We start from the raw sequence: 16,736 nt of genomic DNA, 5'->3' as shown, positions 1-16,736 counted from the left end.
TATTACTACTAATTGTTATTTTAGTAATTTGTATATTTCATTAATAATTAACTATATTTATCTTATATATACTTTAGATAAATAATGTCAAAAATAATAATTTTAATGTTAAAAAATAATAATGATGATAATCATAATAATAATATTTATAATATTCATAAGGTTAATAATAATAGAAATTTTCATAGAAATAATATTAATACTCATAAAAATAATAATAGTGATAATAATAATAATAATAATGATAATAGTACTTAATACTTAATAATAATAATAATAATAATAATAATAATAATAATAATAATTATTATAGAATACAACCTTTGAAGAAAGGAGCTTTAAAAATAAAACGCCATTGCCCGGGCTCGAACTCAAGACCTTTCGCTCACCAGAACACTCCCTAGACCACTCCTCATCTCCTTCCATTTCTGTTTTAATTTTCTCCTTAAAACTATATAACCATGTATCTGTTTTTCTCCTTCTATCATCTGATTAAATTTGGGTTTCGGCCCAAATAGAAAACCGAATATAGGGCCCAACATCGATTAGTCCATATTGCAAAATCATTTAAAACATAAATACCCAACATCTAAGAGTCCATCATGACTTAAATGGCCCGATTTTATGAAGTCCAAAAAGTAAATATGGAGGGTTTCGTTCTCTTGTTTTTAAACTGAATCGGCTAAAGCAATAATTAATCGACTATGGTTGTTGAAGCTCTTCAAACATTAGCAAAATCAAAGGAACTCGGTTGATGTTGGTTTCATCAAAAGAAACAGAAGAGGAACAACAAAATAGGGTTTCGGTTAGTTTTGGTTTAACTGAATCATCACCCAATGGCTCAGTCATCATTACATGGCATTAAAACACACGATATCAGCAAGGAGTCGAATTTCTAATTATGGTGGTCTGGTTATAATCGAACAGAAATCTAATAATGATGGACAGGTTGGTGTTGGTTCAATGATCGAAAAGTGTGTTTGAGCTGTAAACTAGAAGGTGAGCAGCAGTTGTGGGTATATAATTGGGTTCGATGGTGGTTTGGGACTAGAAAAAGGATAGTAGTTCTAACAAAAGACGATTACTAAGCATCATCATCTTTATTAATCTATTCGTCATTATCAACATGATCATAATAACTATCATCATGATATAATCTTGTTATCATTAGTTATTATCATCATCATTCATTCGTTAATTCATCATCATAATCTAATCACAATATCATCCTTCCATCGTCAATATTATACTGTGAACTTCATCTAACAATTTCCACTATGACCTCACCGTAACTTCTTCTTCGTTGCAATAGGAAAAGAAAGAGGAAAACAAAATGTGAAGTAGCAGTCTCGAGTGGGCAGTTAGCAAGGTTAACCCAAGTACATTTTGGTCCAGACTAGAACTAATTTTAAATTAGATATGTAAAAAGCCTAATAACTAAATGAACCTTTTGGCCCAAAACAACTCTCAATCCAATTTTCTTGTCCGAAATCTGTGGTGTTACCCGACTAAAAGGAATCTCAAACAAAAAGAAAGAAATAGCTCAGTCTTCAAGTGGGGTTAATTGTTGTAGTGGTGGTCGGCCACTAATGATAAAGAATAGGAAAAAACGTGCTCTCCTCACAGCATCTTATCTCAATCTTTACTGTTTCACTTTAAAAAAAAAATAGAAGTAGAACCAGAAGTTTATTCGTTGTAGTAATAGTAGTAAAATTTGTCTTGTGGTTTCGTACAGGAAGATAAACAGAAAGATAGTAGCTGTAACCGAGTTGTAGGAAGAAGAAAATAGCAGCTGCGGGAATGAACATATCAGGTTGTGTTCAAATGAAAACAGTAAATTAGCAGCAGTAAAAATCGTAGTTTGGTGAGGGTTTTGATGAAGAAGATGGGTTAAGTTGGTGTACATATTTCTTGGTTCTAGTTAACCAAAAAGAAAGGTGATAGGCGGAAATCAAAACAGAAAACTTACACAACTTGAAGGCGGTTGTTCGAAGGTGGTGGTTTTTGTGTGTTGTTTGAACTATAAAAACAGAAAACGAACAATAGCCGGTGGGTGTTTGAAATGGTGGTTCTTGATGAAGAAGAGAGTGACACTCTACTACAAAACAGAAAACAGTTAAACGGGTTAATGGTTGTGGTGTACGTTTGGGTTGAAGTGAGTGGTGATCGATGGTGAGTTTGATGAAGGTGGTGTCCGGTTATGGTGATTATAAAGAACGGTGGTGGATTGCATGAGGGTCTCGATTCTTACTTGGTTCGAACACAAATAATAACGAGCTTAAGCAATTCGGGTTGCAAAGATGATGATGTTGGTTTTGAGAAGGATGAAGATCGTTGAATGGAATTGGGAAATGAAGGAGACGGTTTAATTTGTAAATATTGTGTGTGTTTATGTCAAGAATAAGAAGAATGTTATATCTCTCCCTATATATGCTATATATGTATATTTATATATAATAGATATTAGGTAGATAGTGGGCAGGTGAAACAAAAAGAGAACACAGTAACACACAGTATAAATCGAATTCAATAATTAAACAGTTTAGCAGCCAGAGGAAATGGAGTCTTCTACCGACAATTTAGAACGGATATATGTATCGTACTCCGTTGTTTACACATTGGCGAATAAAAGTGTTTAGAAAAATCTCATATTTTTAAATTAACTATATTTATTTATTTTGGTCATTATGGTATAAAATTCGATCATAAATTATTAAACAATAATTAACTCACTGTCCACTCCCGATCCCGGATAAGATATAAAAAGTGCTAAAATTTAATAACTAGATCTTAAATACATTTTTAGTAAGCCTAAAATTTATAGAACTCATTTTCGAATCATTGTTTATTTTAAAATCACATGAGTTCCTTTTTAACTCGTTTACTATCTATCGAATGACAAGTGAGCGTTACCATCGTTTATTAAATAACTTCGAAATCACAAAATATATATTCTATATACTTTATTTATATATTTATACTTTTTAAATAATAATTGTTATATATTATTATTATTATTATTATTATTATTATTATTATTATTATTATTATTATTATTATTATTATTTTTAACAATGATTATAACAATTACAATATATAATATTTCATTTTATAATATACATATATATATATATATATATATACATATATATATATATATTTAATTATCTACATATCTATATAATATATATTAAATTAATAATATTGAATATACTGATATTATTTAATATATTTATTTCCAACAATTAAATCATATATTATTTCAAATAATATTTCAAATAAAATTATATATATCTATTTTACAAATTAGTTGTTTGTGAATCGTCGGGAATGGTCGAAGGTCAATTGAGTTTATGAAATAGTTCAAAATTTTTGAGACTCAACATTACAGACTTTGCTTATCGTATCGGAATCATACAAAGATTAATTTTAAATTTGGTCGGAAATTCCCGGGTCGTCACAAACATTAGTACCGTACACGTTATTATTGAATACAATTACAAAACAACTATCAATTGTTCTCGTCCCGTTCAATGTCGTACTGTTTCTTGGAATTGTTTCCGAAATACTTTTTTTCCAGATTCGTATTAATCAAATTCTTCGATACCACTAACACTCTTCAATATCATAATATACTTGAAAAAGCTTAGCTCAATAGTTGTACCTTTAAATAACCGTACAACAACGACATTAAATAACCTAATAATAACAAAATGGATCATACGATAATAGCAACAATAACAGAACATATAGTGATACGTTTATGAGGCCGTCAACTAAAATATGTGTCCTCAATGTCGAAGTTTAATATACGTAAGTTTATTTACTAAACATATTTGTATTTAATAGAAATTTGATTGTTTATTTAAATTAAGTTATATGGTTAAGTTTTCTTTAATAAAATAAGTATATTCGTTTATTAGTTGAATGAATTTTGGATGAAGGTTGTTGTAATTCACGAGCGAAATATGTTAAGTTTGTATTTTATGAGTCAATTATAATTTTAAAGAGAAAAAATTATATGATTAATTATTTAAAAAAAATGATGAAAATTGTTAAGTGACATGTGACAAAATTTAATCAGGAAGTGACAAGTCAGCATATTGCACAAAATTTAAATATAATAAATATACAAATATAAATTTTTAAATGTTAGATGTCAAAATTGATGAAAAAAATGAGTGTGACTTGTATACATAGAATAATAATAATAACGTGATTAGGATCGAATATAATTTCGACCCGGATATTATTAGAATATCAAAAGGGATTTTAAAAAGATTGATATTGAAAAGGAACAAAATAGCTAGTTTTTATAAAAAATAAAAATAAAAAAACAATAATAATAATAATTTAATACTATATATTTAATGTAGTTCACGTAAATTTAATACTATAAGTATAATATATTTAATTGAAGGTCACGTCAATTTATTTTAATATTATATATTTAATTTGATAATTAATAAAAATCATACAAGATAGGAAATATATAACTAAGATAAGCGTAATATATTTATTTATACTTCACGTAAGTACTTATCTAAAATCTAATGTATTTATTTATACGGAGTATGATTTAATATTCCATGATAAGTATGGTAAGTAATTTATAATCTATATATATAAAAAATTAATTGAGAAATTTAATTTAATTTAATATTATTTAATTGAGAAATTGATACGTGTACAAATCTAATTTAGATTAATTAAAAAATTGACACGCATTAGTAGGACGTGATTTATAATAGATGTATGTATAGATAGATGTATATAGATAATAGAAAAGCGGGTTTGGATCCGAAACTTGACCTCAAATAGACAAACAAATACCCAAAATTCTCTATGAATTAGTTATCCTGCGGAATCCACCCCTCTTTCTCCTCACTTTTCACAAAACAAACCCTAGCTAGCTGGGGTTTATATTTTCCCTCTCGAATTCACACAAATAATCTAGGAGTGAATTTTTTTTAACAAATTCACATTCTCGAATCATCTAATCCTTTGTCAATTAACACAACTCTCTCTATATAGTTTTTAGGTTTTAGATCTGAATGGAATTCGGTGGACGTAAACGAGGCAGACAGGATGGCGGTTACAACGGAGCTCCCAAAAGACCTAGAGATGGTTTAATTTCAATCCTATCTTTACAAATCTTATTATGCGTTCTTTCAATTTTATTTTAATATTGTTTTTTAATCGTATTATGTGTTTAGATCTGTTCTTATCCATTGATCGCAGCCTTTAGTTCATAGATGCATACGTTAAATTGCCTACGTAGGCTTTGATTCAACGAGTCTTAAGTTTTTTAGGGTTAATGTTATGGTAATAATAAATAATAAATTCAGTGATTTATTAATAAGAAAATGAAATATATAAACATACTATTAGCTTAATAAACATTATTTGGCTGGAGAAGTATATTTTAAAATGAGTAGTTGGTTTGGTAATTAATAGTTATTGTTAGTTGTAATAATGTAATGTGAAGATTGGATGACGTTAAAAAATGTTAATTGGTACAAGGTTACTTAAAATACTTAACTAAAACAAAGTAATAATCTTTGTAACAGAAATGGACTCTTTTACACCTGGTGTAGGAAGCAAATCAAAGCCGTGCACGAAGTTTTTCAGGTAACTTATACCAGATGAATACCACTATAATTCGTTAAATCTAAGTTCGAATGTGAAGCGCGTTTAAAATCTAAATACTACAAGCTGATGAAAATTGAGATGATTATTATAATCCATGGTGGTTGAAGCTGGAGTTGTAATAGCACTTACATATTCAACGATTAGTTTATGACTGCTCAGTAATGGCCATTATATTTCAACGGTAATCTCATCCAATTTAAAATGATAACCACACAACTGAAAATCAGCTATCTGGTAATGTATCCATCTTGAAGATCAATATTATATTCCAGAGGTTAAAATACACTCATCTGGTTACTAGTTTATGCAAACTGCCAAACTATGCAATTTTGTGAAGTTGACCATTATATTAACGATTTTCTTCGTTAACCGTTAATTTGTCCTGATATCTGTGTGACTTCAACTTACTTTTCTTGGTACTATATAAAAGGTAACAGTAGTTTCCCTTCCCTAAGGTGAAGTTTAGTCTTGTATTCATTTTAGATGTTTTGATTTGTTTTTCTTTTTTAATGATGTTTGTTCTACTTAGCAGTTTGAGATCCACATCACGTAGTAAAAGTGTAACTGGGTTTGAGTTTTTTTGGGCATGACTTTGTGTTTTATCTAAAATTGTTGACTATTGATTACGGAAGTTACATGCTTCCTCAAACTGTGTTTTCCACAATATACATCTAGTTACTCATTTTGAAAAACACGTACAGTAGTTTTTTGGTATATATTAGGCTTTGATACAGATTTCTAATTTGATCACCTCAATCTAATTATTTTTGCTTTTGTTTTAAGAATTATACTTGGCTCTGAAAGTACAACGGTAAGTGAAAGGTGCTTTGTGGTTAGTTAATTTTTTAATTGTATGTAGTTATCTTCCTGTGAGCTACAGCTTTGTTTGTTTTGTCATTTTTGGCTCACTCTAGTTGACTAGGGTGGTTAAAATAAGTGGATGTTAAAAATAATAATAATGATGGGTGCATTGTGTCAATGCAAGCGGCAAAATATTAAGCTGGGTTTGAGTTTGGTTGATGTTCTGTATTTAAGTTTATGAGCTTGAGGAGTTTAAGTCTTTGATGGCACATGTGCTAGAAATTAGCTAACATACCATATAACTTGAGGTGGCAATTTTAATGTGTATAATTAAAACTGCTCGATTTGGGCTATATATTATCTATGGTGGGTTCAACTTGGCTAAATTAAATCGAGTCAAAGCGGGTTGAGTGATTCAACCGAATCAGAAGTTTATACGTCCTGAAATGCCTTCTTAATAGTAACTAGACTGTAATTTAGTATTATCGGTTTTTTTAAGCGTGTTTAATACTTTAACTTGTATCACGTTAATGAATATCCGAATTGTGTTGGCGGTGAATCTGACCCAACCGTTCCTGTTTTGTCCTGAACTTTTAAACTTGTTAGATGATGAAATTGATTTTGTGCCTTCCCCAGTTAACAGTTTCTCACGTTTGTGCTTTTTTTTTTTTTTGGTAATGCAGCACTTCTGGTTGTCCATTTGGTGAAGGATGTCACTTTCTACATTACGTCCCTGGAGGCTACAGTGCTGTGAAGCAGTTACCAACTGTGGGCGGGCCCGGGCCCGCTGGAAGAAAACCTCCTATGAAACAGCCTTTTATTGACGGCCCACTCAAAAGCAAGCTTTGTAGCAAAGTCAACACTCCTGAAGGATGCAAATTCGGAGACGGTTGTCGATTTGCTCACAGTGAAATGGAGCTCAGTACCCGACCAAACTTCCAAGCTTTTGAAGATCCCCGTGGTCTAGCGGGTCCGGTCAATTATGGTGGTGGCTATCAAGGCCGGATGGAACCTGGCCCACTGGGTGGTCTAGCAGCAGCAGCCAACTTTGGTCAATCTGCCACTGCCAAAATCAGCATAGATGGGGCTCTGGCTGGGCCTATTATAGGTAAGGGTGGGGTCAATTCTAAGCAGATATCTCGTCTTACTGGGGTCAAGCTAGCAATAAGAGATCATGACACTGACCCGAATCAAAAGAATATTGAGCTTGAAGGTACTTTTGATCAGATCAAACAGGCTAGTGCAATGGTGCATGAACTAATCATGAACATTGGTTCTGGTGGTCGTGGTGGTGGTGCAAATGGTCCACCTCCAAGAAAACCTGGTGGTTTCCCTCAACAGGATAAACCGGGACATGGGCTTGGTCTTGGACATGGCGGTGCAAATAAAATGAAGACAAAAATGTGTGAGAACTTTATAAAGGGACAGTGCACCTTCGGTGAAAGGTGCCATTTTGCACATGGCGAGAATGAGCTTCGTAGCTAGGCTATGCAACGTGATTTGGTGAGGTCATTATTAATAACTTATGCCTTAAAAATTGGTGTAAAAATATTTGTAGGAACCTTCATATTCATTTAAGTTTTGATAGACTTGTTTTGTTTCTTTTGGTTGCTAGTTTGTGCATCTATGGCTCATTTGGACCGCAGGCTGTCAAAACATGTGGGTGTGTTTTTTCTATGTTGAATTCAATGTAGCATAATTGTGTTTCCATATTCTTATAAGTGCCTCGTATTTGCTATCGGCTTTAGTTTGTGGTTTGAGCTTGCAATGCTATTGATTAATTGGCAATATAGCTTATGTATTAAAGGGTAATTCGATACGGTATTTCAACTGTTACCTTAATTTTAAAGTGTACAATGGTCTCAAAAGTTACCCTTTTAACTTCAAACCGGTAAGCATTCTGTAACATTAAGTTATATCAAATCATGATCCCACAGTTGGTATTTTCAAATACTATAGCCATGTAAAAAGTTGTACGTATCAGCTCAACATTTGATTGTCACGCGTAATCAGGGGCCGTCTCATTATTCTGAGGGCTCCATGCGAGACATAAAAAAGGTCCTCCTATACGTTAATTTTTTCGGTTAAATGAGTATTCGATTAGTTTTTCGAAACGTAGGGCGACCACTTGCTTCGTAATTTTTCGGAGTCATCAATAGAACAAATTTTAATACATATAAAAATATAATAATACTAGAAAAGCTCTGAATAGAAAAACTTCTAAAAGCTATAATAAATTGTTTATTCTCAAATAGTTAGTTGTCATTCTATTATACCAAAATTAGCTAGTAAATAAAAATGCTCCTTAGCATTTTTTTTATACAAACTCGTTAGTTAACTCTTTATAATCAATACTTTTCAATATATCATTTTCAATAGCTATCATCATTATTTACTAAATTTTCTTGTGACTGGTAGACCATAAGTAGGACTTCAACAACTTATATATTGAAAAACTTATTTCCGAAGATGCCACGATTATTGGAACCGTAAACAATACTCGATAACCAATTATTACACTATGAAAACAATCCATCATTTTCAATTATTTCGAACCATCGGTCGGTCCGATAGTTTCATTAGGCAAGAACGTTTCAAGCAACTTTAACTCTATATAGAGTTCAGCAGCATCAAACCAATTTTCTTGTGAGTAGTTTCAAGACGTGTTGTTGTCAACAAATTTAACTTGTCGTATGTAAACTGAAACAAAGAACTTTTCCATATGTTTTGTATTGTTCAAATCTTGTTGTTATACTCGAATGATCGCGAGGGTGGTTGATACCCCCTCTCTCTGGTTGGTGCCAGAAACTTGCCTTTAGAGAGAGAGGGAGAGAGAGAGAGAGAGAGAGAGAGAGTCAATCACGTGATCGTAAATGTATATGATTACAAAATTTTGGGTCCCTAAAATATTCGGACCCAGTGCGACCGCAAACTTTGCACATGTCCTTTGACACCACTGCTGTTTATTACAACGTAATATCATTTTAGATCTAAATGAACGACTTCGTTAGTTTTACTTTTTTACCATAGGTACTCACGTATTTCTTTTAATTCCATTATTTTTCTTCTTCTACACAGATCTTATAGTAGAGATTACAGGAGATAAATAAGCTTTTATTCTACAATTTCCTTTTTTTTTTTTTTTTTTTTTTTTTTTTTGAAAAAAGCTTGATGGTTTTATCTTTTAGAACTTATGTATTTTCCCTTTTGTTTATTTTCTTACGTTAGGGTTTTGATTTGAATTTACATATGATGTTGTATATAGGTTTTTGATGAGGTTGTTCCTGCCATATGGAAGGGGTTTTCACCGTCAGAGTCAAAGAGTCAACGGCAGAACTTGAAAATCTTTATTAGGAGGGTTGTTGCTAGATATATGAACTTTTAAGAGGGACATATAGGTAATATTATGAATTTATCCTAAATATGAGTAATTTTGACACTAGTAGCTCAAATTCAAGGAGAGCCATGACCCTCTTAAACCAACTCATAGTTCTGCTTTGGTCAGAGCTACTTATCACAAAAACCTAAAGGGATGTAAGTATTGTTTGACATATGTAATCAATATTCTAACGTTTGATTGAGTTATTTGCTGTGTTGTTGTTTCTCTCTTTATTTTTATCATTTCCACATCCTCATTTCTTTAAAATATCTGTTGAAAATATAAATGCAAATGATATATGAATGTGAATATTGTGACTTTATGGAATAAATGTGTTTCATCTTTATAGTTCATTGAATTGATAATCTTTTATTTGATATTATGTTAACTCTTTTATATGATTACGTTATAGGGTTAAGGCTACCAAATAGTTGTATACTTTTATTTTTGTTCCAATGTAGGCTATATACCCAAAACAATACCAGTGTACGTTACATACTTTCAAAAAGTGTTCTAATGTAGGCTATTGGTGACCGGTTACCTGCGTGTGCAGTTCCTGGGGCTATCAGACGTTAACAAGAAGCATTTATAGATCGAATTGAAGAGTTTAAGGCTCATGATTACTCATTCGCTTCGTGTTGCATCAGATGATGTTAAATTCATCTCTGAACAACAGATTGAAAAGTCAAAGTTTATGAGATTATGGTCAACAATTCAATTAGATCGTTTCTCAAAATTTTCAGGTCGTGATTTTAGTTCACGAGTGTTAGTTGATGGAATTAGAACAACTTTGATGAAGAAATCGTATCCTAAAAATGCCTAAATCTTACCGTCCGTTAGATTCAGGGACTACACACTCCAGTAACCGGTCACCAATAACCTACATTAGAACACTTTTTGAAAGTATGTGACCTGCCCTGACATTTTTCTGGGTATATAGCATATATTAGATCAAAAATAAAAGTATAAAACTAATTTGTAGCGTTAACCCTAGGTTATATTGTTATTGTTAGTGCAACTATTTTATGTATCAACTGATGTTTATACATTGTACATTGTACATGTATATGAAAGGAAAGGGAATTAGACACATGAATAAGTATCGGGGAGTGATTCGTACACCACTTATTTTTAGCCGTACACCATCAAACGTGCTTTACAGAGTTGTACAGTATAATAATGTAAAATATGATTGGTGGTGTATGGCTAAAAATAAGTGGTGTACGAATCATCACCCATAAGTATTATGATGCCAAAGTAATAAGGGTCGAGAATGGTGGCACATGCATATTAATTATATTATATTATTACTTAAAAAAGGGTGATGATATGTACACAACCATTTTTACATATACACAACCAAACATGCTTTACAGTATTGTACGGTACAACACTGTAAAGCATATTTGGTTGTGTGTGTAAAAAATGGTTGTGTACATATCACTTCCCCTTAAAAAAAATGGCCGAGGTCACATGATTAATTCACTGTTAAAAACAACACAAATTTTCTTTTGCATTTGGCTGTGCTCGAAATGGATTAATGGTTATATATATATATATATATATATATATATATATATATATATATATATATATATATATATATATATATATATATATATGTATGTATATGCTGATGATCCGGAGAGAACCAAGGGTAGAAGAGAACTCAGAGAGCTCACAGACTAAACTCAATCTGTGTGCAGATTGAGCCAATCGGTGTGCAGATTGAGCTCAATTTGTGTTTGTACAATTCATGACGGATCTTTTCGAAGAGATAAGTATGCCAACGCCTGGTCACGGAGAAGATAAAATGTGGGTGAATGTGAGGTGTATTTTCCTTCGTTGGCGATTCCCGAAAGGTAGCAAGTGCGGTAACTGCTTTACGCCACCGAAAGAAATTTGAGAGTAAATGGATATGACATCCGGTCGATTGATCGTATATTCATGTCTTATTTATCCTCTTATTTATAAGAGGATTTTCTCGTCGTTAGTTCCCCATGTGTTTTGGAGGGACTAGTTGAATTTCCACATTTGGCCTCTTACAAGGTGAAAGCCATCTTGTCTACTTTCTCTCTTTGTTGGGCCGCCGGGCTAGTAGTAGTAGGTCACTACTCTTTGACTTTTATTCGATCGAGGTTCGGTGCGTGGTATTCAAAGCCACCGCTTCTTCATGGACTAGCTCCGTATACTTTCTTCGTAATTTACTTCGTAGGAGATGGGGTACACTATCAAGCCCCCAGTCTAAATTTACGAACCATTGCTCGAAGCGACATGAAATTAAACTCTAATTGTGTTAGGTGGTGATTTGACATTTGCATGAGTTATCTTTCTTATTTAAATTTCTGATTTTACCTTTTCAACTTATCTTTTTTCTTTATTTACTTGCAGGGTACAATCGTCTTTTGCTTTTTACAGTTACCGAGGGAGTCCTGCATTGATGTGACAGCGGTTCGACCGGTAATAATGGGTATTCTTTACCCTTTGCTGCTTTCTTTCTCCTTTCTTAATTTTCTTCCTTAATTTTCCTCCATTGCTAATTTTTCAAGGTATCATTCTGCTCTCTTTTTTATTTTTTATTTTTTACAATGGAAAAATCTGGTATTGATTCTTTTACGAGTGTTGTTACTCCTACGACTTTGGCCAAGCTGAAATCGTTCATTGGTTTATCTGGTGACGACATAATTCTTCCGGGAGACATTACTATGTTGAAGTTTCGGATGATTATGTCGGTGTTTACACTCAACTCTTTACAAAGGGTAATTTGAGGATTCCTATTTCTTCTTTTTATGAGTGTTCTTGATTATTTTAAGGTGCATGTCTCTATCCTTCGTGTAACAACCCTACTCTTTCCGTTACTTTCGTTAACTGTCTGTTAATTATTTTAATGGTGACTACTTGACTTTATATGTGTTTAAGTGTATTAAATGCATACTTGATCCTTGGTGGGTTACTTGAATTAATATAGGTTGATATTAATGGATAAACTTATTTCGGTTAATGAAATACGAAGAAAACGAAACGGTTTGAATAACTGCAAAAACTATTTTTTGAGTAACGAAACACTCGGGTTTATTTTAATAATTATTTTAATAATTATTAACTTTGAAAAATATTTAATTTATTAATTATTTTAATAAATTAGATTACTTTGTTGTGTTTTAACGATCGATTTAGCGTTCCGGGACTTCGGTACGTTTAAATGACACTTTAAACAGACCACTAGTACACGTAATTGGACAACACGAGCCAGGGAAGCACTCCCTTGGGCCATTCGACCGTGACCCACCCCACACCCCCTTAATTTTTGTGTTTTGGGCTTTTGTTAATCACTAGTGATTGTTAGGCCCTAAATTAACCTACTAGTTAATCAAAACACTGCACATAATTCCCCTAAACCTAAAAACAGTGGACTATCTCCCTCCCTCTGCTCTCTCCTTCGTTGATCACCACCTCCACCATAACCACTAACAATTTTGATTTTTAGCTCTTGCCTTTAACACGAAAGTTGTAATTCTCGCCATCCTCTACGCATTGGTGTAACTAATTTGATTGCTTAAGGTATAAACATGAAACCCTAATTTATTAATCTCAGATTTTTGATGAATTTCATAGTCTAGGTTAGTCTATTGCTCAAGTCTAGATGTTTGTACATGTTTGTATGCGTTATATTGCTCGATTGTGATGATTTTGTGAAATCCCGAATTTAAAAATTGATGAAATAGAAACTTAAACTTAGAATCTATTAAATATTATTATATATTCAGAATCCTCATGAAAAATTAATAATTTTGGGCTTTTGAATTGTGTATTTTCATTACCGTATGTGCAAGATATGCTTAATTGAAGTTTTGTTGCCAAATATGTGATTAATCTGAAATCTGGAAAAATAGGTAATGAATTGACTTATGAACTGATTACCATTGAGTAGATAATTTAAAAACATTTAATTTGGACTAGGATATCATGCTATTTAGAGTTGTAAAACTCATTTTATGCCTAAAAGATCGTTCTTAGTAAAACTTGTTAAGCGGTAATTTTAAAACAGGTTCTAAAGGTATTTTGAATTGTGTTCTTGAATTAAGTCTTTGTATTTCTGTAAAATTCATATATTTTAGATAACTTTTCATCTAGGCCTTGTGATAATTGGACATGTATAGCATTAATGTGCGTGCGAAAACGATTACCTGTATTCTGTCTGAATCTTCTAAACATGTACATTTGGCCCTAGAAGTTGAGTTGTGGATAGTTTAAAGACTTGAGCTTCTGGATATTTACTCTTCATATGTTTTAGAACAAATGTCTATTTTATGTCAAACCTTGTAACCTGCTACATTATGCACTATAAGGCCCAAGATTTGATAACTACTGAATTGGACTGAAACAAAAAGCCTGACTTGCCAGAATAAAGTGTATCAATTGGCTAAACCAATGTAACATCCCGCCTTTTTCTGGTTACTTTCCGTTTAACTATTTTAAAGTCCGTTATATATTTATAACATCTTTCGTTAATACGCGTTTTAAATTATCTCGATTAGGTAATTCACGCACCCGATTCAAACTTGAGGGACTAAAATTGACACGGGGCAAACTAGTTGACTAGGTCAACTAGTCCACCCCAATCACCACCATTCAACCATCTCAATCTCTCTCTCTTTCTCTCTAGCAAGAACACACACACAATTACCAAATTCATTCAATCATCATCTAAATTCGATCTAGGAGGCTTACAACAAAATAAATTACATATTCGTGATCCTCTCTTCATCCTCTTCATTTTGGTACCAACTTCATCTCGTTTGGGTAACATTTCTAAACCTCTAGATTTCTCTAAATTCGTGTTTTTGACTTGAAATGGTGTTAGTTAGTGTCTATGGCTCATTGTGATGTCGTGTATGTAATTTGTAGGCTCGATCTTGTTATTTGGTGTAACTAGCATGAACACTTGAAATGGGTTAGTTTAACCTTTGATTTTGAATGATAAAATGTGTTTAGATGTTAATGGTTGTGTGTTCAAAGTGTTAGTTACTTCATTAACTTCGTTTTGGTGTGTTGATTGACATGAAAACCTTACATTAACATGATTATTGGTTTTGAGATGTTGGTTAGGGTTTGATAAGCTTTATATGAACTTTTGATGTATCAAATGCTATGAAATATTGTTGATAAGTGTTTTGTTGCAACGTGTGTTTGATTACCTTCGAAACGGCATATCATACATGTAAATTGGTTACCCGAATCATGAAATGCGTTTTAGAACTTGAACCTTTGATTATGAACGTTTAATGCAGTTTTGGGTTGTTGTAGGTGTTAAATTACTTGTTGAAATGTATCTAGTCGTTTTCTTCGTCAAATTACCTTCCCAACGGTATAAAATACTTGACTTGATTGTTTGCGGATCATAAATTGTGTTTATTTGGTTTTTGGTTCGTGCACTTAGGAGTTCTGCATCAGACTTGAAATCCAACCTGGACGCCGTCCAGATACTTGGACGCCGTCCCAGTATTCAAAGCTGGACGCCGTCCAGAAAGTCTGGACGCCGTCCAGATGCACTAGCAGGCTACTGTCCTCGTTGGTCATCTTACGGAAAATGTTTGCTATGCTATGGACCTCCGATTCACATGTAACTTGTTCTAACATGCTCATATATGATTAAAAACCTCAGAAAAATAGTTCGGGACCCGACCCGAACGTGTTGACTTTTTCGTTGACTTTGACCGACCAAAGTTTGACTTTTTGTCAAACTTAACCAAATGATTATGCAACATTCCTAACTTGTTTCTATACTTGTATCTTGCATGAAACTTGACAAATTGATTCACATGCTACGTAATCGAGTCGTAACGAGCCATAGGACTAATTGAACATCTTTGACCTTTTGTGTTTACCGTTGTTGATACGACCTATTTGTTTAGGTCAAGACTAGCATTGTTCTTTGCACACGTTTACTTGTTGAAGTACTTTACTATTCGTGCACTCAAGGTGAGATCATAGTCCCACTTTTACTCTTTTTGAACTTACATTTGGGATGAGAAAACATAAACATTTCTTTTACTAAGTGAACACAAGTACAGGAAAACAAACATTCTACATACGAGTATAGAACAAAATCCTCAATTCGATTATCATTAGTTACACTTGCCGGGTGTAAGCGAGAACTTATGTTGTATGGATCCATATGGGTTTGACAAACCCTCATTCAAACGGTTCGCTACCGTTTACGAATGAAATATATTTTCGAGAAATAGTGTATGTTCTAGCACTAAGTGATGGGGTTCAATGGAAGGAATGTTAAGCATTGATAATTGGGTGCTCGTGAAACAAACTTTTGGAATGTATTACTATTATCTCGTTGTTGCAAATCTTGTGGTTCATTTGTACTTACTTACTCAAACCTATGATTTCACCAACGTTTTCGTTGACAGATTTCTATGTTTTTCTCAGGTCCTTGAACGATACATGATACATGCTTCCGCTCATTATTTTGATACCTGCATTGGATGTCGAGTATTTATGCATACATGGAGCGTCTTTTGGCTACTTTTAAATTGTGTCGCATAAGTTTCATTTGTACTTATAACTTTGTAACGTAACTTGTGGTGGAACTATTCTTGTAAACTTTGAACAATCTTTACATTTGAAATGAATGCGACATATCTTTTGGTCAAACGTTGTTTTAAAGACTTATGACCACGTGACGGGACCTAAGTAGACGGCGCCGTCAATGACGATTTTGTCGGGTCGCTACAGATGGTATCAGAGCGTTGGTTGTAGGGATTTAGAGTTCATTGGTGTCAACCTCGAGTCATAGGGTACATTGGTGAGTCTAGACTACAACCGGCATATAGACTTGAAGTAGGAATTACTTGACTACTTGTGCATTTATACTCGAACGCTTCTACTC

General features: G+C 32.8%; 1 protein-coding gene across 1 annotated transcript; it reads left to right on the top strand.

The window, feature by feature from the left end:
* The first annotated feature begins 4,842 nt into the window (after positions 1-4,842).
* On the top strand, positions 4,843-8,058 carry LOC139843769 (zinc finger CCCH domain-containing protein 14-like). The gene is made up of 3 exons (XM_071833916.1): positions 4,843-5,127; positions 5,571-5,631; positions 7,137-8,058. The coding sequence occupies exons 1-3, from the start codon at positions 5,055-5,057 to the stop codon at positions 7,936-7,938; spliced, it is 936 nt and encodes a 311-aa protein (XP_071690017.1). The 5' UTR covers positions 4,843-5,054; the 3' UTR covers positions 7,939-8,058.
* Positions 8,059-16,736: the final 8,678 nt, after the last annotated feature.

The sequence above is a fragment of the Rutidosis leptorrhynchoides genome, chromosome 4, assembly GCF_046630445.1.
Source record: "Rutidosis leptorrhynchoides isolate AG116_Rl617_1_P2 chromosome 4, CSIRO_AGI_Rlap_v1, whole genome shotgun sequence".
Lineage (NCBI taxonomy): Eukaryota > Viridiplantae > Streptophyta > Magnoliopsida > Asterales > Asteraceae > Rutidosis > Rutidosis leptorrhynchoides.
The sequence above is the reverse complement of the archived record's forward strand: the minus strand, read 5'-3'. Positions and strand labels throughout refer to the sequence as shown.